The sequence below is a fragment of the Contarinia nasturtii genome, unplaced genomic scaffold (genome assembly GCF_009176525.2).
Source record: "Contarinia nasturtii isolate CC-2019 unplaced genomic scaffold, AAFC_CNas_1.1 Cnas_scaffold_1037, whole genome shotgun sequence".
NCBI classification, from domain to species: domain Eukaryota; kingdom Metazoa; phylum Arthropoda; class Insecta; order Diptera; family Cecidomyiidae; genus Contarinia; species Contarinia nasturtii.
In genome coordinates, this window is record NW_022198383.1 from 1,508,264 (window position 1) to 1,531,235 (window position 22,972).

General features: G+C 34.0%; 7 protein-coding genes across 7 annotated transcripts in view; 4 read left to right on the forward strand and 3 right to left on the reverse strand.

Annotated features, from left to right (window-relative positions):
• Nucleotides 1-167: 167 nt before the first annotated feature.
• On the forward strand, nucleotides 168-1,698 carry LOC116344451 (ubiquitin-like modifier-activating enzyme 5). The gene is made up of 2 exons (XM_031773002.1): nucleotides 168-303; nucleotides 387-1,698. The coding sequence occupies exon 2, from the start codon at nucleotides 402-404 to the stop codon at nucleotides 1,581-1,583; it is 1,182 nt and encodes a 393-aa protein (XP_031628862.1). The 5' UTR covers nucleotides 168-303; nucleotides 387-401; the 3' UTR covers nucleotides 1,584-1,698.
• A 95-nt stretch (nucleotides 1,699-1,793) lies between these two features.
• Nucleotides 1,794-2,705, forward strand: LOC116344470 (UPF0184 protein CG14818). Its single transcript, XM_031773021.1, has 2 exons — nucleotides 1,794-2,068; nucleotides 2,157-2,705. The coding sequence occupies exons 1-2, from the start codon at nucleotides 1,882-1,884 to the stop codon at nucleotides 2,393-2,395; spliced, it is 426 nt and encodes a 141-aa protein (XP_031628881.1). The 5' UTR covers nucleotides 1,794-1,881; the 3' UTR covers nucleotides 2,396-2,705.
• Nucleotides 2,435-4,019, reverse strand: LOC116344464 (tRNA (guanine-N(7)-)-methyltransferase). Its single transcript, XM_031773016.1, has 4 exons — nucleotides 3,782-4,019; nucleotides 3,314-3,716; nucleotides 2,728-2,829; nucleotides 2,435-2,652 (listed from the first exon to the last, which is right to left on the reverse strand). The coding sequence occupies exons 1-4, from the start codon at nucleotides 3,889-3,891 to the stop codon at nucleotides 2,542-2,544; spliced, it is 726 nt and encodes a 241-aa protein (XP_031628876.1). The 5' UTR covers nucleotides 3,892-4,019; the 3' UTR covers nucleotides 2,435-2,541.
• A 63-nt stretch (nucleotides 4,020-4,082) lies between these two features.
• Nucleotides 4,083-5,910, forward strand: LOC116344447 (protein Peter pan). The gene is made up of 4 exons (XM_031772997.1): nucleotides 4,083-4,603; nucleotides 4,674-4,951; nucleotides 5,035-5,468; nucleotides 5,554-5,910. Exons 1-4 carry the CDS (start codon nucleotides 4,190-4,192, stop codon nucleotides 5,847-5,849), a joined length of 1,422 nt encoding a protein of 473 aa, XP_031628857.1. The 5' UTR covers nucleotides 4,083-4,189; the 3' UTR covers nucleotides 5,850-5,910.
• A 467-nt stretch (nucleotides 5,911-6,377) lies between these two features.
• Nucleotides 6,378-12,272, forward strand: LOC116344431 (monocarboxylate transporter 10-like). Its single transcript, XM_031772973.1, has 10 exons — nucleotides 6,378-7,879; nucleotides 7,989-9,168; nucleotides 9,415-9,484; nucleotides 9,606-9,734; nucleotides 9,799-9,972; nucleotides 10,030-10,204; nucleotides 10,267-10,772; nucleotides 10,876-11,143; nucleotides 11,215-11,545; nucleotides 11,611-12,272. The coding sequence occupies exons 2-10, from the start codon at nucleotides 8,905-8,907 to the stop codon at nucleotides 11,743-11,745; spliced, it is 2,052 nt and encodes a 683-aa protein (XP_031628833.1). The 5' UTR covers nucleotides 6,378-7,879; nucleotides 7,989-8,904; the 3' UTR covers nucleotides 11,746-12,272.
• Nucleotides 12,273-12,646: 374 nt separating this feature from the next.
• LOC116344461 lies at nucleotides 12,647-15,699 on the reverse strand. The gene is made up of 5 exons (XM_031773013.1): nucleotides 15,567-15,699; nucleotides 13,665-13,939; nucleotides 13,480-13,606; nucleotides 13,293-13,412; nucleotides 12,647-13,227 (listed from the first exon to the last, which is right to left on the reverse strand). Exons 1-5 carry the CDS (start codon nucleotides 15,574-15,576, stop codon nucleotides 12,839-12,841), a joined length of 921 nt encoding a protein of 306 aa, XP_031628873.1. The 5' UTR covers nucleotides 15,577-15,699; the 3' UTR covers nucleotides 12,647-12,838.
• Nucleotides 15,700-16,672: 973 nt separating this feature from the next.
• The window catches only part of LOC116343659, a 7,582-nt gene continuing 1,282 nt past the window's right edge, over nucleotides 16,673-22,972 (reverse strand). Inside the window, exons 8-17 of the mRNA XM_031771864.1 lie at nucleotides 22,711-22,957; nucleotides 22,508-22,650; nucleotides 22,369-22,449; nucleotides 18,991-19,129; nucleotides 18,770-18,844; nucleotides 18,425-18,679; nucleotides 18,279-18,361; nucleotides 17,311-17,557; nucleotides 17,097-17,239; nucleotides 16,673-17,027 (exon numbers count right to left, since the gene is read on the reverse strand). Coding sequence (XP_031627724.1) covers nucleotides 16,881-17,027; nucleotides 17,097-17,239; nucleotides 17,311-17,557; nucleotides 18,279-18,361; nucleotides 18,425-18,679; nucleotides 18,770-18,844; nucleotides 18,991-19,129; nucleotides 22,369-22,449; nucleotides 22,508-22,650; nucleotides 22,711-22,957 — 1,560 coding nt within the window. The 3' untranslated portion in view covers nucleotides 16,673-16,880. The remainder of the gene's footprint in view (nucleotides 17,028-17,096; nucleotides 17,240-17,310; nucleotides 17,558-18,278; nucleotides 18,362-18,424; nucleotides 18,680-18,769; nucleotides 18,845-18,990; nucleotides 19,130-22,368; nucleotides 22,450-22,507; nucleotides 22,651-22,710; nucleotides 22,958-22,972) is intronic.

Consider the following 22,972-nt stretch of genomic DNA (forward strand, 5'->3'; position numbering starts at 1 on the left):
ACTAAACTGAAATTTGAAGAAAAAGAAAATAAATCCATGAACTGTTTTTCTAAGAAAAAAAATCTCAAATTAAAACCGCCAAATTTGAATTTCACTCGAATACAGAGCTAAGTGACATTGGCGCCACCAAACACCATGAACAGAACTGCAACAATATTTTGACAACAATTGACTTGTTTTGAAAGCATTCCACATATTGACACGTAAAAAAATGAAAGTTAATGATTCAATTTCCAGATTGTAAAGCAAGTGGTTGTATATCACTTTTATCCACAACAAAAATCCAACAACATTCCGTAAAAAGTGAGCTACACTTAAGAATTATGAAAATTATGGAAGAAAAATTAAACCTTTTACAAATAACATAATTTTAATTAAATTCACAGTAAATATCCGCTGCGATGGCATCAATTGAAGAACTACAATCACAAATAGCCGAACTGAAAAATGAGTTGCTCAAGTATAAGAGCTCGGGCGGACGCGAACGTATTGAAAAGATGTCGGCTGAAGTGAAAGATTCGAATCCATACAGTCGTTTGATGGCATTGCAACGCATGGGAATTGTCGAAAATTATGAGCGTATCCGTGAGAAAAGTATCGCTGTTGTTGGAATTGGTGGTGTTGGCAGTGTAACAGCTGACATGTTAACTCGATGTGGTGTTGGAAAACTCATCTTATTCGATTACGATAAAGTTGAATTGGCCAATATGAATCGTTTATTCTTCACTCCCGATCAAGCTGGTTTGTCAAAGGTCGACGCAGCCGCTCGAACTTTACAATTCATAAATCCGGACGTTCGCATTTTTACCCATAACTACAATATCACCACGGTCGATTCGTTTGATCACTTTTTGAATGCAATTCAAACTGGTAGTTTGGATGGCAAGAGTTCGGTGGATTTGGTGCTAAGTTGTGTCGATAATTTCGAAGCACGAATGGCCATAAATACAGCATGTAATGAGCTCAATATTAATTGGTTTGAATCAGGTGTATCAGAAAATGCCGTTTCGGGTCATATTCAACTTTTGAAACCGGGTGAAACGGCATGTTTTGCATGCGCTCCACCACTTGTTGTTGCTGACAACATTGACGAGAAAACATTAAAACGAGAAGGAGTGTGTGCAGCATCTTTACCCACTACCATGGGAATGGTCGCTGGAATGCTTGTGCAAAATACACTTAAATATCTTTTGAACTTCGGTGAAGTGTCTGATTATTTGGGCTACAATGCAATGATCGACTTTTTCCCGAAAATGAGCTTAAAACCGAATCTGCAGTGCACTGATCGATATTGTAAAGAAAGACAAAAGGAATACAATGCACGTCCCAAGGTGGAAATAACTGCCACGGCAAAAGCCGACGATGCCGTTGTGCACAGTGATAATATTTATGGAATCGAATTAGTATCAGAAGATGAAGGAACGAGTTCAGTGGAGAAATCGTCATCAATCAATGTGAACGCCGGTCTAAAATTAGCCTATGACGCACCAGACGTAGTAGAAGATGTTGCTGCAACCACTTCAAATGCCAACAATGATGGGCCTAGCCTAGAAGAACTCATGGCACAAATGAAATCCATATAATCTCTACTATTCTTTCCGGAAAAACGTTATTTTATAAGGCAAAACATTTGATATATTCAAACAAAAGAAAGTAAATAAACAGCATATTTCATATTATTTTAAAAATATCTCAAAAGAAACTTGTATCAATGCATTTGCACACAACTTCATGTTAATCGCACTGAAAGGCTGTGACTTCTTCTTCTTCTTCGTTTTGTCATTAATTTTTTCATACTTCACGTGACATTTATTTATTTACAGGTCACATACACAAACGACCAATATTATAGAATATTTTTTCTCACTGAATTGTCAAATAATGGCCGAACATGGTGATATTCAAGAAATAAATCAGGAACAAGAGCTAAAGGATCAATTGGAAAAAATTTGCTTAGACTATCAATCGCTTGTGAATAACAGCCGTGAAATGGCCCCAAAAGGAACAAACACAAAGAAAACACCCGATGCAAACGCTGAAAATAGTATTGACGACGATGATTTGGAAGGCAAGTCTTTGACTCTTATTTTTACCTGACTGATTGTATTTCGTTGGTTTTTCTTTTGATTCTAATACAAATGCGTGTTAATTCACAGAAATTGCAAATGTTGCCGATAATTTGGATTCATTAGAATCAGCCCTGGATATGATTGAAGAGCGAGCTGATCGAATTCGTGAGCAATTGCTGGAATTGTTGACCTCGAATCGAGAGATACGCCAATCGATCAAAGAAGAGAACGATAAACTGCGTGAAGGTCAAAGCCAAGAGAGTTCAGATGTAAGCAACTCATCTGAAGCAAATAACGAACAAACAAACGATGATAATAATCATTGAAAGGGATTTACAATTCTATAAATAATATAAATTTTTGAATTTGTGTGAATACAAAAGAGAGAACTTTATTTAGTTCGCGGTTATAATGTAAATATAAATTTTAAACCGTTTTTTTTTTCGGAAAAATAAATGAATAGTATTAGAAGTTATGATTTGATGCGTCGAAAAACAGCTACAAACTTATCCCCCTTGTTTCGTGTTACTTTTTGACCCTCTTCACTGGTCTCGTACAATTTTTCAACAACCGGATCTGAATCCTATATTGATATGAACGTGCAATGAAAGAATCAATAAATATAACAAATAGAAATTGTCGTGTTTTTTTCACATACCAATTCGTCCCCGACAATTCGTTCGAAGAGAGAGTGCTTTTCTAGATGATGCACCATCCATTCGTGTAAATCTTTTACATCGGTTATTGTGTAAAGAATTCCCTGCAATTGAGGATAAGCAGATATTAGAAATAGTATGTAAGCGGTGCATTTCACGAAAAGACAGCAAACATGTATTTTTAATGTGTATCATATAGCCGTGCAATGAATAGCTCTTTCTACTTATCGTCAAGCAAATGGACAATGTTAACTAGATCCTCAGAGCTCAGAGCATGTTTTGATGCTATTTAAAAAGCTTTTATCCACCATTACATAATGAATATGAGATAATAACTATAATAATATAATAGTCATTTAACACCATTAAATTAAACATCTCGACAAATAGGTCGCCTATTAGCAGTGATTAGCTTAATTTCATTGGGTCAATAGGACCATTTAACAGCAACTCGGATCAAAATAAATTTAAATAATAACAGCTACTCATCGCATGGCTGTGTGACCGTTCTTCAGTCTGGGCCCCAAATTTGTCTCACAAAACTTGTGTTCAAACACCAAACATATTGAATTAAGCAATTGAACTTACTCCTTCGCGTAAACAATACGCATACTCTGTGAGTAGAGCTGTATTTATGATGCGCCATTTGTGTTTGGATCTCTTAAAATGTGGATCAGGATAAAGAAAGCACATTTTGGATAATTGTCCCTTCTTAAAATAGTTTGGCAAATATTTCATTGCATTGGTTCGGAGGCATGCGATATTTTGATATTGATTTGGATGCAATTTTCGTAACGCATCAATCCTATCCATCACATAGTCTGACACCTTAACTCGAATCTCAAAGCCAATAGCAAATTTATCCGGGAACAACTCGCTCAGCGTGACAAGAAATCCTCCATAACCACATCCAACGTCGGCAAATTCAACTTGATTATTTCCAATGTTTGGATACAATTGCGACCAATCAAATTCATCTGGATGTGCAGGGCTGCAAAGTATACGAATATATTATAAAAAAATGTTTCCCATAATTAAATTCCCAAAAGAACTCACTAGTCGAATGTGTGATCGGCTATTGGATTGGAATGTGCACGTTGTCGGTAAAATCGTTTCTGTGGCAATTTACATGCTTTGGATTTATTTGGAACGCTTGCTTCCTCCATCGCTTATATCAAATAAAATAAGATTCTCCAACGCCAAACAAATAATAGCCGTAAACAAATGGTAACCTCTATCGAAAATTCACTTCACACGTTCCTCTCGTTCACAGACAAGTACGAGTGTGAGTTTGACATTTATTCAAACCGACAGCATTTTATTTATCATACAAAACGTGCGATTGACATGTGAGGTTATATCGTCCCTACTGTTTCATTTGTAATCAGAACGTGTGTGTTTTTGGTTTACAATACCGAGTGATTAGAATTTGATTGAGTTTTTTTTATTTTATCGCCTTGAAACATGGGAAAACGAAAGGGAAAAGCTTTAAAGAAAAATCATGTGTTCGATGAATCGGAATCGCCCGAAACATTAAATGCACCTCATTCATTTGTGATCCATCGTGGTTTACCGTTTCCAAATATCACATATTTGACCATGGATTTTCGTCGTATGATGGAACCATTCACCGCATCCGCATTGCGTGAACGTCGTAATAATAAAATCAAAGATTTTATTAATTTGTCTGGCGTTTTCCATGTTTCGCACATGGTCATTTTCAATAAGTCAGTCAATCAACTGTCATTCAAAGTTGCCCGTTTACCGAAGGGACCGACGCTAAATTTTAAAATTCATCAATTCACATTGGCACGCGATGTCTTGTCCTCGATGAGAAAGCAATATTTTAACGATACTGCATTCAAACATGCACCTTTGGTAAGCACTTCAATTATTCTAACGTTGAAGATTCGTCTCCAATTTAACTTTGAAATAAATGTTATTGTAGGTCATTTTGAATAATTTTACGGGCGAAGGAAATCACTTGAAGCTGATGGCAAGCACATTTCAAAACCTATTTCCCACCATTAACTTGGCGACGGTGAATTTGTCCACGATCAAGAGATGCGTTTTATTTTCGTACAACTCTGTAACGAATTTAATTGATATGCGCCATTTCGCCGTCAGTGTTGTACCAGTTGGCTTGAATCGCAGCGTTAAAAAGGTTATATTGGGAAAAGTGCCCAATTTGTCGAAATGCGAAGATATCGCTGATTTTATAGAACAGTAAGTTTAAGAAGGGTTTTAATGCATTCCCGTCTCACATTTAAAAACGCATCTAATGTGAATTTTCTCTGGTATAATTACAGGAGCGGTAATGTATCAGAATCCGAATATGAAGATGATGAAAATAATGAAGTGGTTTTACCACAAACTCTCAATTCACGCGGTAATTTGGAGAACAATAAGTCGGCAATTCGTTTGCACGAGATTGGACCACGTCTTACTATCGAATTGGTTAAAATTCAGAATGATTTGATGGCCGGAGAGGTTTTGTACCACAGCACCATTGTGAAAACCGAAGAAGAATTGGCCGAAATAAAGAAAGCGCGGGAAGAGAAAAAACGAATTAAAGAGCTACGTAAAAAGGTCCAAAATGAAAATGTTGCGAAAAAAGAGATGGAAAAGAGTGAACACAAAAAACGATCGATGAAACGTGATCCGCATCACGTAAACGAAGAAGAGTATGTCGATAATGACGCCGACTACTATCGCGAAGAGGTTGGCGAAGAGCCAGATGAAGGTATTTTCTTCAACATTCACATCAATTTTTTTATGCAACTCAATTTGTTTTTACTAATGTATACTTTGTTTGGAATTGTATTCAGAATTGTTCCACACATCGCACATAGCTGGAGGTCGAAAGCGTGCCTTTGTGCCCAAACACATGAAACAAAAAGAAACCAAACGACGCAAGCTTGAAAATACCACTCAGCAAGATCGGAAAAAATTCAATAAGAGTGGAGATAAAGATCACAAAAACAGTTCGGAGCCAAAAGACGGTAAGAAATTCGGAGGAAAATCCAACAAAAATACAGACCAATCAAATACAAAGAAAGTGAAAAAGACCAAGGTGAAAAAATCAAAGGGAAAGAAGAAGTCACACCGAAATAAGAACAAATAGTGTTCAGGTTTCATTGTAAAATACACATTTTTATTAATAAAAAAAATTCTCGAAAATTCTACTCAAAATGAGTACTTATTCAAAATGAGTGAAAATATTGAGGAAAAAGTCTTCTGACAAAGGTTTGGAACTATTTGGTAGCAGTCTGCTGTTTTACACACAACAGAATTTATGAGCTTTTTTCGGCACAAACAAAAAGTGGATACGGAACGGAATACAATGCAATATGATATATGAAGTTTGTTTATTTAACACTCAAAATGCCCCCTTTTTTTGCAAACATACCAAGTCGGCTGGTGAACGGATTCGAATGATGCGTGTACATAATGTGTACGCATACATAAAAACCAGCATCATGTCCATAAATAACAAATTTTGATGAATGAGCTACGTCAAAGACATCTAAAACCCACACATACTTAGCATATAATGAAAAAGAGTGGAAGCGAATGAATGTCGAAAACAACACCCCATAACATCAAGCTCAACACACAATGCTGCATACAAAAACTGTCTGCATCACAATAAACCAGTCAAGCACAATGAGCACGAGAGTTTGGTGATTTTTCATTATTGTTCAGCCTTAGTTTTCCACAACATTAGTCTAATATTATAAATATTATTATCGACAATCCAATTAAAACTGTAAATGTTTCGTTTCATATATTGTTGTGATTATTTTTTATCGTCAAATGAATGTAATGAGAGTCCTTGGGGAAAAATAAATTAAAATAGCGAAAAATAGTTCAACTGGGAAATAAACAGAACAGTAGCAAACTACGCAAAACTCACATTGAACAAACTAAATCCAGGCTTACTCTATTTCATGCAATTTCATATAATGTGCAATTCCCAACTTATGTTGTTTCGCATCGCTTGAAATTGGTATCATTTGAGTGGAGAACGTTTTTGTGTTTATTGTTATTATTATTGTGGATATGCGAGTGCAAGTTATTGAAGCAGCAACGAAAATTATCTATTGTAAAAGTTGAATCAAACATGCTTTCATCCGTCAACTTTGATTCCAATTTAATACTTGGATATTTCATAGAAAATATTTCTGGAATAAACAGTGAACGAGAAAATCATAAATTAAAATTAAAATTGTAATTAGAGATAGCAGTGATAGTGATAATGATTAATGTTGCCATTAAAAAGAGCCCTTAATCAGAAATCTCCTCGAATAAATTTAATTAATAGCTCTACTTGATGCATCAACTTAAATTGATTGTTACAATGAAAAGTGTTCATTAAAAGTGTACTATATACCTTAAATAAAAGGTACATTTGTATAATACCCAACAAACATTAAGTAAACCGAACTGTGATAATTGGTCATTGAAACAGTGGATGGAAACTCGAAACACCTGTTGATCTGAGGAAAATGTGTAATTTGATATTTGTTACGTCATATTATTGAAATGCAAGAAATTAAATCGTTTGGGTCACGTACACGATATATTCCAAACGCATAAAAGCTTGCTTCGGCAAGGCCAATCGTGCTTATGCTCGATTCAATGATGAGATCAAATCATAATAACAAATATAATGAACAATTTTGACGATGCAAAAAAAAAGATAGAAATAAATGATGCAGAGTACGACATGAACAACAAATCCAATGTTGAAAGCAACGATCAAATCCAAACGCTGAGCATGGATGCTCTTGAGAGTTTAATAATACATAAAAAATGTGTAATGATGTGACAAAAATGATACGAGTACAAAATATCATATTTGTCTTGCTGCTGCTGCTCATATCGCCCCAGCCATTGCTCTCGCTATCTGTATTGTGTAATGGTTTGTGTGTTTGGCTTCTATCCGATTTTGTAATGCCGTCCAACATACTAGTCCAATGAAGCGGAGATGGAATGCTGGACCGCGCATAGATATGTACATAAGTGGTACATAGCCGTTCTACAAAATATACCATTCGTACTTTATGCTCTTTTTTTTTGCACAGAATGTTGAGAGTCAAGATTCGATGGATTCTATGTGCGACACTCCATAGAGCAACAAACAATATTGTAGTGAGTAAACCATGTGTAAGACAAACAACAATTTTGTCTTTCTTTTTTGTTGTTGTTGTTGTTGTACACTTATATAGTATACATATTTTATTTCTCTCCTCTTTTTTAGTGCATTGTGTGCCGTTGAGTTTAACTGCATGTACTTGAATTGGTTTCGGTTTGTGCGCGTTTTCATTTCGAACGATACACATACGTCTCTTTCAATCCTCGGCTCGGTACAACGGTCGTGTGTTACGTTCATTCAATTGATCGGATTAAAAGCGAGAGTTTCCCTACGCGAGACATTTATGTTGCTGGTTTTGTTTTTTATTTCGATTAACTTCAATTCGCATTTGGTTCTCAATTTTTTTTTTCTCGGTTCGAAACGTTACAAAAATATCGAGTATGAAACATTCGCTTGAAATTTTTTATACCGACTATAGTTGCTATTCGAATTGGCCATAAGCTAAATATGCTATATATGTAAAATAATAAATTGTAATTGTAAACGAATGTTTGTTGACGGTGGGTTGGTGTGTATTAACCAAAAGCGGTATATTCGGTCATGTTACAATTTCCAAAATCAAATCAATTCGAAATGAATTCAAAGTGAGACGGAATTTACATTCATAAAACACAATCGAGTGAGCAAAGTGAAAGAGCAACAAGACATTAAGTGAAAGAGCCATAGATTGACTGTGTGTAACTATATTTAAAATTATGAACAATAGCACAAGCGAAAAAAAAGAAAACAAACAAATTAAGATAGTAAAACGTAAGAGAAGTGCTTGAATTTAGTCAGTGTACTTCTACAGTAACATAGGAAAAGCAGTGTTCGGCAAAGTATTGACATCGTTCGATTGGTAATTTTTTTGATGTTGGAAAACGACGGCAAATGAATTTATCTCAAAAGCAAAGAAATTTATCAAAAAACATCATAAATGCGTGATTTTAATTAAATTCAATTGAAATAAGTCAAGTGTTGTAAAAGCCGAGATTTAATTTTCATACAAATAAAGAGCGAACTGTGAACGAAAGTAGAAATAATGTCGATTTCAACATCAAGTGAGTGTAAACATTTACGACGATCACATTCATTGCCGCATATCGCTCTTAGACATGATTCGGGTGTATCAGGAATCACAGCCACAACGAACACTGGGTCCGGTTCATGCAGTTTATTAGATCAAATCGATTACGATTCAGCAATGTGCAACGAACATCAGTATAATATACCAGCGCGTCATTTTAATAAAGTTAAATATAACCATAACTACCATCATCACAATCATCATCAACAATACGAAAATGTAAGAATGCATTTTGCTCATTTTCTTTTCTTACGATGATGAAGTAAACATTATAAATGAGCTTGTATTATAATTTGTGCATTCCATTAGCTAGAACAATTTTAATTAAATCCATTTGGGTGTTCTGGTCTACATTTCAACCGAAACGCAATTTTTTTCGCTGATTTTTGTATTTCAATCTCAAACGCAATTTCCGAACGATATTCTGATGCATTCTTTGTTTTTTTTCTCTCTAATACGTTATAGTCATATGATATGAGATTATTTGCTGATTTGCGACAGTTGTTGACCCTACGACAGTGGTATTACACTGAAGGTATTGTACAAGGCGATTCATCTATTATATACATTTATAGCAGTTGTTATTTGCTCCATGTATCTCGGATAGACTTGTGATTCAATGCTTTTACGATTATATCTTCCAAACAAAAAAAAAGGTGGATGGGGATGGATTGTACTTACGATAACCGTAATTGTTCAATGTATAGCACATGGTTTACACATGTCATCGGGAATCATAATTTCAGCGTTTATCAATCGATTTCGTGAAAGTCTTCTGAATGCCGGTAAAAAAAATTTCCACTTCTGTTTATCGCATATCGCACTTGACTCACATACAAATTTATATAGGAATCGCTGGATCGTTATCGATAGCATCTAGTCTGATACTATCTCCTGTTATAATAACATTGTGTCGAAGAAAATCAACAAGATTGTTGGCCATTATCGGGGGACTGATTCTTTCGCTTGGTTGCTTATTTACATCGTTTGCTGTCCAATTTCATCAAGTGCTCTTCAGCTACGGTGAGTTTGCAGAAAGTTTGTCATCAATGTTCATTCCAGCTAATCCATGTGTTTTAGGCATCATCGTCGGTGTGGGTGTCGGAATGACGCGAGACTGTTCAATAATAATGATTGGTCAATACTTCAAAAAGAAGCGGGAATTTGTTGAGGTTTTAACAGTGGCTGGAAGCGGTCTCGGAATGGTTGTGATGTCAACGTTTCTGGAAAAGTCCATCGACGCAATCGGTTGGAGGTGAATATCTTTTTATTTTATTTCACATTTTATGTCGCTAATAAAATCGTTCATACATTTAGATATGGTTTACAATGCGTAACATTGAGTGCGTTTTCGACATTTTTCTTGGGTTTATTTTATCGATCGGCTGCATTGTATCATCCCCAACGTCGTGCAATTCTCCATTTGAAAACGCAAAAGCGTAAAGTAAAAGAAAAAAATCGTCGAAATAATCGTACACCATTTTTTGACTTTAAAACATTACGCAGTCAAACTGTGCGAATAATTTTATTATCGTCGGCCCTAAGTGCATTCGGCATTTATCTGCCAATTTTTCATTTGGCGGAGACAGTAAGAAGTGATAAATTGATGGGCGCCGCATTGCCGTTGCAAGTAAATATGGGATTCGGTTTCATTCTTGGATCGATTGTGTTCGGTGTTCTTGTCATACGAAATAATGCCGAGTGTCGAATTGGGCGACAGTATTTGTGTCAAGTATCATTGTTCATGTGCTCAATTTGTTTGCTTGCACTCACCAAAATACAAGCCAATTATGAAGGATATTTTATTATTGTCTGGACGTACGGTAAAATGGTTCATTCCCTTGTTTCGTGTGTGTGTGTGCGCGCTATTTTAAGAGAATGTTTATATTAAATGCTCCTTGTTTCGTGTCGTTTTTTTGTATATAGGTTTCTTTTGTGGCGGTTATCACTATTCATTAAGAGTTTATCTGTATGAACGTGTTCGCGCAAGGAATTTCTCGCAAGCATGGAGTTTTCTGCAATGCTCTCAATCGATACCAATCGTTGTTGGCGTCAATTTAGCGGAATTTCTTAATTGTCACGTATCACATAAAAGTGGTTATTTATTTGGATTCTTTTTCTTACTCAGCGGCAGTCTGATTCTTTTCTTGGTTGACGTTCACAAACGAAACATTTCTCGTCACAGACACATAAGGTATTTGCACATTGTTTTGAATGGATTTTCTTATTTTTCTTCTATTATGCAACAATATTCCTGGTGTGCAGGTCGAACGGATCAAAAAAAATATGTAAATTAAAGGATTGCCCTGAACATAGAAAACTGTCGTTTACACAAGAACCAGATAACGAAGAACCAGTGCACAATTTTAATGTTGGAAATTTGCTATTACATTCGGATGCGTTGGGAAATCAAATTAGCGAAGAATTTATCATTGAACCGAATGCAAGCGGTAATGTTATGATTTCATTGGATCCCGGTGCCGATAAACCCGAACTGACGTGCATCTCTGAAGAAGGTATCGCTGACATGGATCTACCTGATAATGTGTTCGACGATTTTGATTACATCGGAGATTGTATCACTTCGTGTAATAAGGTGAGCTCACCGAACCACTTTTAAATATGCTTAAAAAAACATTCGATTTTATTGAATTTTTTTAGGTTGAACAGTATCTTATGCTAAGTGAATTTGAGAATAACATAAATGCTGATTTTTCATCAAGTGTACATAAAAGAGACATGCATGGCATACAAGGTGAAACCACAATGACAACACGCACCAATGAGATTAAATAAAATGCCATTTCTAAAGTCATGATTAGATGTATTAGATATTTGTGTGTAAAATTAAAACTATTTTCATATAAAAACCACATTGCATTATTATTATGATAAAGTCATCTCGAAATTTGAAAACATCAGCTGGGATCTTTAAGAAGCGCCTATATTAGATATAATTATTTGGAAAAATATTGTTTAAAAAGGAAAATAAAATACTAGGGTTTATAGTTGTTCATGTTTTCGACCATTGAGTTCGTGTGGGAAATTAATGACCTTCACCTGCTACAATATCATGCTTTCGTGCAATTTATTTGTTACCAGGTTTTCTAGAATCATTTTAAATTCAATAATGAACTACTCCATTTTAACCGTTTAAAGTCAAAGCAAAACAATTAAATGAGAACGGATATACTTGCCATGTCAATTTCTCTATGGTCACATTTATATGGGGACATTAAAATTAATCTAAACCACTTTTTTCGGTGTTTGAATAGAAACAATGAAAAATCATGCCAATTAAATGAAACAAAGTTAGCGGCTAACAGACCTGTTATTAAATTGTTTAAGAAGCATTAAAATGTTGACGGTGTTTTTTAAGTAAGTTAATTTTGCATTTAAATTGTTCACTCCTTCAAATTATGTTTTTCAAAAATGTGCCTTTGGATTTTCTAGCAACAGTAATCATGGTGTTAAATTGTTACTAAACATTGTAAAATAGCTAATCATTTAAAAATACAAAAATCTGTTTTGCTAAGACTTGATTTGAAAAATTACAGAATAGTATCCATAAAAAAATCAATAGAATTTACTAAAACTGATACTTTTATTATCACCTCCAACAAAATCGGAATCCGCTTAAAAAGATGTCAAGACTTGAACCAAATTGTATTCATAAAATCAACGGAGAACATAATCATTGACATTTTCACACATGAAGGTATATTACTTTATTAAATATTTCAACGTGAAGAGACAATTTCTAAAATATTTATAGGCAGAAGATAAACGTTACTGCGTGGAAAGTATTTATTTTACTTATGCATTATATATTGCGTGTAAATTAAGCTGAAGCTTGTGTTTTCATTTAAATTGCACTGGTTTTATTAATTCAATTGCAGGTTAAAATTTCAAAGGCTTGGAATGCCAATTCTTGACCACCGTATGGGATATAGCAAGTGTTATGACTTGGTTGAACTTTTCCAATTGTAACCGATCCTTCGTGATGCACGCGCCCAATGAATAAAGGTTCGCCATCGGATGTCTCTCCTGCTGGTACAGCTTGTGGTGGAATTTGGTTGCCTTCAACCTGAATCCAGTTTGGACGACATCCAACTAAAACTTCGTAATCGCTATGTGGATGCTCTCCACCGCCAAAGGCAACGTAGGCGACATTGTGCGATGGAACCAATTTTCCTGGAATCAACTCGCCTTCATGGCGAGCACGAGCAACGAATAGTGGTTCACCATCGGTACCGCCTTGAACCGCTTCTGGAGGCACTGTTAATTGATCACAAAAAGATATAACATATCGAACAAAAATGGATATTTTAAAACAAACAAACCTTCTCCGTTTGATGCAGGCACCCAACATGGTGATCCAGTCGATTCACCTGCAAAACTACTACGAAGCTCGGTTGCTACTTGTTGTGAGCCTTGCCATCCCAAGTCTTGTGGTTGTGGATCTGCGAAATGAATAATTTCGAACGGTAAATAAATTGGTTTGGTTTATGCAGATTTTTAACTCAATACCATCAATAATCCATGATCCATTTGCTCCCCATCCAGTACAAACGCCCACGTAGTTGACCAAAAACGGTTGTGGATTGTGCCACGAAAGGAATGCAGCTGCCTCTCCTTCACGTCCAACTGTTACCACCTGATAAATGAAATGCATTAATAATGACAACAACCGTATCGGTAGTATAAACACTTACACCATCGATAACACGAATCCAAAAACCGCGGAATTCATTTGGACTTAAAATATTTGGAGTGTCAGCTTCGGCTACTTCAGGTTTAGTTTGATTGTAACGAATGACCGATTTCGAATTTTGCCATCCACCGATAAAAACCTCAACCACCGGATGGGTCTCATTTGGTTCACCGGTCAACGCCACGTGAGCATCGTTTGGTGCGCGAACACGGAATTGACAAAATCCATTTCGGATTGGATAGAAATGATACTCAAGAGCATCAGGAGTGTTTAATTCTGCCGATCCGGAAAAAAATAGAAGAAATTCAATTTATTTGTCTCTTGACTTTGAATTTGAAAACTAAAAAATAAATGAATTGTAATAAAAAAAGATATTTGCATGACATAAAATAAATTTTTTTTATGTCTTCAGCATTTTAAACATTGATACATTGTACCAAATGGCAACGAAAGAATGGATTGCATTGTCTATCTCCATTAGAGCGTTAAATAATCTGAAATGCTATAAATACTGGTGTTGTATTCCTTGTATGTATAAACGAATATTCCAACAAATATACAAACAACGAAAAAATTTGTCACAATGCGCAAATATATTCGATTTCAAATCAATTTTTTTAACCTTTGACACGAATAAATAAAATTTGAATAATTCACACATGTGCATCACCACTCTATAATATAGCAAGTAGACCGTGCGGTGCTGGGTGAGGTGAAGTTTTATTTTTAGGAGCGTTCGTCAAAATAAAGTAAGTCGCATGATATCACTATATTTTGATTATTTTCGTGCAAAATAAGTAATCAGTTGAAAACATTTAGTTTCTTTTTTCTATCTCCGTTCGCATGTTTGTTATTTTTTTCGCACAACAATCAATATAATTAATTGTTCAATGTTAATGTTACTTATTTGCAACTTCGAATAAAACGACGCATGACTGCATCTGCTATTGCCGTTTGCTGATTCAATTCGCTAGAATTTGTGTGAATTACAAATACATTGACGATTTAACTATGTAATTAAACACATTTTTGGCATGTATTAGAGTATAAGTTACGATTTTATATGGTCACTGGATCACATGAATCACATATCTAATGAGACATTCAATAGCACAGTCAATAACATTGCATCGATCAGCAATAACCTTATAATCAAATTCAAACCATTTGGGCGGTGCCTTTGCGCAAAAATAATACAAAAGTTTGAATCATCATATCGTTATTACATTTTTTTTTTAATGCTATGATAGCATCAACGCGAGCAAACGGAATATTTTCTAATATTTTCGTTTCTTTTTATTTTCATTCTGATGACGTTATGGCATCATCCATCCGTTCTCTTTTCTGGAATTCTCTACCTATTATCTATACGTTAACACACAACAAAGAAGAAAAATGGACCTAACGAAATGCTATGTGAATAAATTTATTTTATTTGGCGTACATCATTTGTGATGTTTTGATGATGTCATTTTCGGAATGCCTATGCCATCGCTGTGAGAGTCACGAAAAAAAAAAATATCTTCCTAACAGTTTGAATTCAATTTATACTACGCACTTGTATATCTTGAGTGTGATGCTTACTCTTTTCGACAAATGTTGTTTTCTGTCAATTATTTGTTTTTATTAACAACACGATTGCTGACTCAACTGTACTAAATATAGAAACATTTTCAACAAATACCTTAACCTGCCTGACAAAAATTCATGTTTTTTCGCTATTCAAAGGAACAATACAATATTTATATTTATGTAATTTTAAACTAATTACAATGTAATATGATCTTCTATTCTAAATTTTATTTCAAAAAATTCTATGCGAAAATGAATGATTATCAGACACATGCGAATAACTTTTGACTAACTTCAAAAATACTAATAGAGAATAGAGAGTTTAGCTCACCGATTGGCATCTTGTTAATTTTTCACCGTTTTGCACTGAAGAATAAAATGTTAATGATAATTGTAACGACCAACTTCGTACGATTACCGACTTTAAACTAAACACTTTGCAACTCTTCGATTGAATTTATTCAAATAGAAGTCGCAATATTCGTGTATACTCAAATGTCAATGTATTGGACAGTCAATATACTGCATACTACTCATAATAAATGAACACAAAAACACATATTTCGATTAATGTAGGTTTACTGTTCACATAATCGATGTGTATTGGCTTGATTCGTGGTTTATTTGCTTGTGTGTGTCTCTTTAAGTTTATATTATTGCGTAATAAAATAATACGAAAAAAACGGTAGCAAAAGTTTTGCGATGAGTCTTGGGTGTGTGCGTTCAACACATTCAATCACTGCTACGGTAAACATTTGCTACTGTTGTGTGCTTGTGCTGTATACAATTGGCAATGCGCCAGCATACACACATAGCCGATGGCATACTATTGTTGATATTGCCGTTGGCGTTGTGATCGTGTGGTATTGAGTTTTGGCGTATGAGTGAATAGTTGGGCTTGTGAGCATTAGTTTGAGTGTTCGTTTTGTTTATACCGGTGCATGCTGACTTGTATCATTTTGTCATGTTCAAAACACAGGGTGATCATTATGAGTATTTGCTTTTATGTTAGATAAAGACATCTCTTTTTATATGACTTATTTTTTAGGGTGTATGGCCATTTTTTTTAAAGAACAATTAATCATGAAAACCGTTTTGATTAATCGTTCAAATTACACTATACTAACAAATATATTCATTTATTTAAACGATGGTAAGTTTGTTGCAATTTAGATAGTAGAATTAGGTATTTTTGGCTCTTAAATATGTGCGTAAATGTTATGTTGAATGAACGTATCCAAATTGTTCATTAGTAGAAAGACATTTGAAACAAAAAATGGAAAATAATTTTCACCGAATTTATTACGTACAATAGTAGACTTAAAACAAGTTCTTATAGCTAAGATTTTTTGACATTTAATTAATCGCTTAAAAAGAATACATTTTGATAAAAAAATATATCGTCTTTAAATTTCTCTAAATAAATAATGACCCTTTTTTATCTTTCCCTGTTGTGCAAAATGTTCTTATCAAAATTTTGTACCTTTTTGAATACTAACATTAAATACATCAATTGTAATGAATACAACACTTATATTCGAATATTAAAATGAGAGAGAGCTCCTTTCAAATAGTCTATTTTAAATCAAATTTTTAACAAATATTATCACAGAGACAGAGTTGAAGTATTTATATTAATGAACAATCAATTGAAAAGTTTTTGTACTTTGAATATTTTCCGATGAACCATATCCAGATTAGACCCGTAAGCAAAATCGATGTGATTGTAACCAGGAAATTTGGAAATAGCTACCGGATAGCGTCCCATAGCGTTTGCTAACAATGGAACATTCTAAAAATAGTTTCAAATTGTTGCAATCATCATAAAAGAAAATAAACCAATAAAATTATTCGAAAATACCTCTGAAGGAGTGAGAAAATCATTGGTACCGTGCATGATATGCACGTTTGTACGAACATTTGACAATTTATATGGCGGCGGTCGTTCAGTTCCGTACATTTTCATATTCGTTTCAATGCCGTGATCATAGTGTTGAAAACGTCCTACAAATATAGGCGAAAGAAATTAATCTCACAATCAATTAAGCATAATATTTCTTTTTTTTTCAACTTACGTGTTGCGGCAATTTGAAAATAATGGACAAATTGTTTGTAACTGGCGCCGGCCGGTATATGATTGATGATTGTTGCCAACAATTCGTCAAAATAGAGATGAGATGGACCGAACAAGATGAATACAACACTTCGGCATAGTTCTCTTCCAGTTGGTCGCATACAAAATTGGCTAACTGCTTTAATTATGTCCATGTATGGACGTGAATGTGATAAGACTTCGTGCATGCCATTGGTTTTAAGCCACGCCTTTAGGAGAAAAGATAAAGATCATGTTATTTATATAGTGATATCAACATTTCAGTGCCGCAAATCGCCAACCTTCGTTCAGTCTTGGGCTTGCGATCTAACTTCAATACTCCATGTTACTTCAATACTCGTAAAATATTGAAAAAATGAAGTATTGTTTTTGCACTTCAAACGCATATGTGAAATTCGCGGTTTTTATTTTTGTTGTAAAATAATAATGCGAATTTCAAAATGATGTTTTTTTTTCACAAGAATATTATAATCTGCCGGACATTATATTGTGATATTTTCAGGCAGCTGACTCAGATCAAGAAGCTAACGTCAGGCGCTGAAGTGATTGTTAAAAAAACACTTACATTGCTGCTATCGCTATAAAAATCACTTCTATTGTTTCCACTCCATTTCAGCGTCTGGCGTTAGCTTCCTGAGCTGAGTTAGCTGCGTGAAAATATCTCAATATAATGTCTGCAATTTGCAATGACATTAATCCATTTCACTACTACTTTACATATTAAAACTGAGAAACGTTTGTGGCATAAAGTATATGCGACACCGAAAACATAAACTTTTATCATAAAATATCAAATCTGATGACGTTGCCTTTTCTTATAATTTGGCCGTGAATTAATAGTGTAAAATTGTAAATTTTGTAAGATAAAACTCAATACTTTTCCTTTCACGCTATGTGATTAGATCTACTAAAGTGAAAGTGTAAACGTACCGTCATCACATTGACACTCTCCATAGACCTTGGAACAAGTGGATGATTATGTTTGAGAATAACGGGAGGGGTCATCAAATGAGCTAAAACACCAAATCAATTAGAATGAGTGAAAGTGAAACAAAACAAATAAAACTGCAACCTACCGATGGCAATTTTGTCATTGTATTGTGGCAGTTCAGAGAGCATAACATAAAACGCTGTAACACCTTGCGAATGACCCACATATGTGATTTTTGTTTGGTTCGTGTGTTCTAAAATATAATCAATAGTTGCCGGTATGTCAACAACACCAATTTCATGCCAGCTAAAATCCCAAAATGTTGGATCATTTGGATGCTTAGTTATATGACGTCTGCTATAAGTATTTCCTCTGGCATTACCAATCCAAACATCGAATCCTAAGTGAAAAGAATTAAAAAAAAAAACCATGTAATTTCGTAACAATAGAAAATTGTTTTGTTTGGACTGAGATCGTTTTTGTATCTTACCTGCATCAGCGAACTTATAGGCAGCCGATGAATTGCGTCCGAATGTAAGAAATGCTGGTGCTGCGCTAGTCATTCCTACAGTTTATTGTATTAGAAAGCAGAAATTCTTTCAATTTAGAAAGTTTAACACGCGCCATTCCACTGGCTCGAAATCATTTTGAAACCCTAACAAAAACTTGATTTTTTTGAATAATTTATTAATTGAGCGATATCGATCGTACCGTGCATCAGTAGAATAACTTTTTTATTGTCTCGTTTTGCGTTCATGTTGGGGATCCGATACACACTTAAAATATAGCCGTCTTTTGTTTGAAGTGTATGCTTCTCTGCCGGATAATGTTCAGATTGTATCATATCCATCTGAAGCGAAAGAAATATTGCAAAATTTGTTCAAATTCATTGCATTGCACAATATTAACGGTTCACATGCGATCGAGTTCATATACTCACAACAGAATCACAATCGATGAACGGTGTTATTGAAATGAATATTATTCCAAGTAAATAAATCTTTGACCACATCTTTATTTTCTTTCAAATACACTTTTATGTTATTCTTTTTTAATCGATAGACACCTTTTGCCTCTGCGTTTCGAATTCAAATACAACGATTTATTCACAAAACAATCGATTTTATATAGTTGCACCGCCAAACACAAACAACCGAAATAGAATGGAATTATTTTATTCTAATTTAAATCACCGAACCTATTTTTATTATCAAAAACAATCAATGTAAATTTAGATGCTTATTTTTAGTCGATCTAAAAAAGTGTACGTGCAACCGAACATTGAAACGAAACGACTGAAACAAATAACAGATGGACAATCAACTTTATCAACCAGTCGAAATGCAGTCCGATTTCCAAATAGTTCTGTTTTTTAATAATTTTTCGTGTGTGTAAGACGGTCGGGCGCGCGAGCGATACGAAAAGACTGACAAACGAAACCTTGTACTTGTACCACCTAATATATTATAATGTTATTCATATACTACATGTCACTAGTTGACTGACACACCGTTTTGTACTTCTATCGCATTTTGTAAGATGCCCGTGGAAAAATAGTAACTACACATTTTACCGAAAAATCAAAAACCGGCTATGGCCAAAAAAACTGGTTTCAATGCTTACAATTGCATGTTATCGCTCAAATTTCATTCCATGACATTGCCACAAAACAATTCAACGTACATTTATATACCACAGATATTGTGTATTCATTAATGGGCACTCTCATCGTCGCAATTATTATTGTGATTTGTGCAAATGTTCTTTTCGATGTATCTTTGTAACGTGTGTTTGTGTACTTTTGTCATTCTATGTGCGTAAAACATCTATTCACGACCACTCTACTTCCTGTCCATCACAAATTGAGTAAATGTGACCATGCAAAAAATATCGATACAAAGGTTTCACGAAAAAAAAATTCAATTTCGGTAAAAAATTTGAAAGTAAACAACAGTCATGATAGTGGTTCAGCAGTAAACAAACGGTTTTTTCTTCTGCGGAAAAGAAGGAGTTCAAAAGATCAATCTTCCAATAATTGCACTGTAATTGCTTAATAAATTCATCTTTTGTGACGTATTTTGCCATCCAAAATGAATGAATTTGATGTCAATTAATTTTTTCGAATAATTATTATCAATACAACGTCTTTTATTCAGTGTGATAAACACATAAATGTTTTTAATGCAAAGTTTTATCGTGCACCAAAAAAACTGGTTTTATATTCATTTAGTATCACGTAGACATAATGTTCTTTAGATGGTTATACATTAGTTTTCCATAAGATTGTTCAATAATTAGTTGTTTTACAGAATACCACAAATTACTTATAGTTCGGACTTTTAAGTTTCATTAATCAAATGAAGAAGAATAATGACTTCAATTACGTTATATTTTGAATTACTCGAGCACATGCGGCTTGTTCGGATGATCAAAGTGATCTCCAGTTTTAATTTCTTGCCGCGAATTGATGCCCGTACAAAGAGAAACAAAATTATTCAGGTAATGCGATCTCTTACAATTTATTTATGGTCGAATATCGTGATAATATTTTGATCGCATTTATTTTACTCTCATGAAATATGTAGATATTGCTGTTCAAATGAAAATATCCACAATTTTGTTCGCTTCTACGGAAAATTTATTCTGTGAACATAAACAATTATCACAACAATTTGATTGAATACTTTTACTTTGATTTGCATATCATATGCATATTATTTACATTGAACACGAAATCATGAAGAATTGATTTTTTTTCGCAGTTTTCGATGGCATCAGTTTCTTCCGACTACTCTTTGTGCAAAATAAAAAAAAGAGAGAAATGCGAATTCGTTTGTTGAACCCCATATCTTTGTTTATTCAGTGAATCAATTTTTCTTAGAAATATTAACGTGCTAAATAATTTGAATCACACAAATTCTTTGAAAGTGTTCTTCAGCAACTTCATTTCAATCATATAACCGTATTTCGCATAGATCAATAAAGATTTTGTGACTGAAATAATAAGAACAGATTTGTCTATTGGGTTTTTCAAGAGAATTGGGGTTTTCTAGAGAGTGTTTAAGAATTGGTAGTCTATTTCGTAGAGTGAATTTTTATAGTGTACAACGCTCACTTAAAGTAAAGTACAATAAATGTATGTTCAAAAAAAATATCCGCATGTAATTTTGGACTAATTAGTAAACGACGTCAATTACAGCTCAATAGGCATTGTTACCAATCATTCCCTAAACAAATTCATTGTAAAATGAGAATACATGAAGAGACTAGACACGTCAAAAATCAAAGTTCAAAGTATAATAGAATCATGATTAAACTTTTTCCAAATAAAAACGTTGCGTGATTATGGTGCATTGTCTAATTAAAACAAGAACCGCCATTCAGTTGAATAAAAAATATTTATATTTCATTTTGCACATCAGACAAATTTAAAGTTAACATTTTACTCAATGTTTACAAAGAAGAAAATGGCATGATATTTATTTTTAGCATAAGCATGATTAAGAAGTTAAATCAGTCTTTTACGATGACGACCCCGAAAATTGAATTCATCCAATTGCAAGTACGATTTTTTTATGAATTTGTAGTATTCTCTTTCCAGACAAATGACAACCGAAAATAGAATAGATGATGAAAATGTTAAATTATTTATAGCGGTGAGAGGAAACAATGATTTGACAGGGAGACAGATATGTCATTTTCTTTTAAAGTGAGATAATAGTTTATATTTTTCAAGTTTGATACTCTTACTGCTCACTTCCATCGACCGTTCGTTTATCAAAATGTGCAACAAATACTTTTTACGCATCGTTCAATGAATGATAATTATATTCCAAAACAAAAGTATAATATCTATTTGACGGTGACATTCAAACCTGGTCTTTAGTGTGTAAGATGCATGCAAAGAAGAATTGATTGATAAAATAAAAAGTAGAGAAAATTTGTTAACGAATATCCATAAAAATGATGCGCCGGTATATTTTTTCAACGCGTTGAACATAAAATGATTGATAATATTTCATTTCAATAGAATATCTTTGATATTTTAAATATTTTCTTATGAATTTTATCCAGATTCGATCCAAAAACAAAATCAATGTGATTGAAGCCGGGAACATGTGAAATGGCTACTGGATAGCAACCCATGGCTTTTGCCAATAATGGAACATTCTGTCAAAATCGCATTCAATTAGAAGCTGAAACATGAAACATTTAATTTTCGACATACCTCTGTTTGAGTTAGTAAGTCGTTAGCTCCTTGAAGAATGTGAACTTTGGCACGAACGTTGGTTAAATTGTATTCTGGAGGTTTTGGCGTGCCGTAGATCTTCAAATTCATTTTGATACCGTGATCGTAATGTTGAAAACGATCTAAGTTTAAAAACGATTTCCCATTTATCCCATTTTAAAATAGAGTATATTTTAACTTACGCGCCACAGCAATTTGTACATAATGAATAAATTGTTTATAACTCGAACCGGCCGGTATATGATTGATGATTTTTGCCAACAAATCATCTTTGTAAAGATTTGATGGGCCAAACAAGATGTATACAACACTTCGGCATATATCCCTTCCAGTCTGACTCATACAGAATCGACTTGCAATTTCGAACATATCGATATAGGGGCTTGAATGTGAAAACAATTCATAGATCCCATTGGTTCGCAACCATGCCTAAAATGATTTTTT

Bases quoted from the DNA above. Each gene is read 5' to 3' on its own strand.
- LOC116344447 (XM_031772997.1), top strand. From the start codon at position 4,190: ATGGGAAAACGAAAGGGAAAAGCTTTAAAGAAAAATCATGTGTTCGAT. The intron at 4,604-4,673 runs GTAAGCACTTCA...ATGTTATTGTAG, and splicing joins CATTCAAACATGCACCTTTG to GTCATTTTGAATAATTTTAC. The intron at 5,469-5,553 runs GTATTTTCTTCA...AATTGTATTCAG, and splicing joins TGGCGAAGAGCCAGATGAAG to AATTGTTCCACACATCGCAC.
- LOC116344461 (XM_031773013.1), bottom strand. The intron at 13,607-13,664 runs GTAAGTGTTTAT...TTCATTTATCAG, and splicing joins GGATTCGTGTTATCGATGGT to GTGGTAACAGTTGGACGTGA. The intron at 13,413-13,479 runs GTATTGAGTTAA...TTCATTTCGCAG, and splicing joins TGGATCATGGATTATTGATG to ATCCACAACCACAAGACTTG.
- LOC116344470 (XM_031773021.1), top strand. From the start codon at position 1,882: ATGGCCGAACATGGTGATATTCAAGAAATAAATCAGGAACAAGAGCTA. The intron at 2,069-2,156 runs GCAAGTCTTTGA...GTTAATTCACAG, and splicing joins TGACGACGATGATTTGGAAG to AAATTGCAAATGTTGCCGAT.
- LOC116344431 (XM_031772973.1), top strand. From the start codon at position 8,905: ATGTCGATTTCAACATCAAGTGAGTGTAAACATTTACGACGATCACAT. The intron at 11,144-11,214 runs GTATTTGCACAT...CCTGGTGTGCAG, and splicing joins TCTCGTCACAGACACATAAG to GTCGAACGGATCAAAAAAAA. The intron at 11,546-11,610 runs GTGAGCTCACCG...GAATTTTTTTAG, and splicing joins GTATCACTTCGTGTAATAAG to GTTGAACAGTATCTTATGCT.
- LOC116344451 (XM_031773002.1), top strand. From the start codon at position 402: ATGGCATCAATTGAAGAACTACAATCACAAATAGCCGAACTGAAAAAT.
- LOC116344464 (XM_031773016.1), bottom strand. From the start codon at position 3,891: ATGGAGGAAGCAAGCGTTCCAAATAAATCCAAAGCATGTAAATTGCCA. The intron at 2,830-3,313 runs GTAAGTTCAATT...CCTCAATTGCAG, and splicing joins CGTATTGTTTACGCGAAGGA to GGAATTCTTTACACAATAAC. The intron at 2,653-2,727 runs GTATGTGAAAAA...ATATCAATATAG, and splicing joins GAATTGTCGGGGACGAATTG to GATTCAGATCCGGTTGTTGA.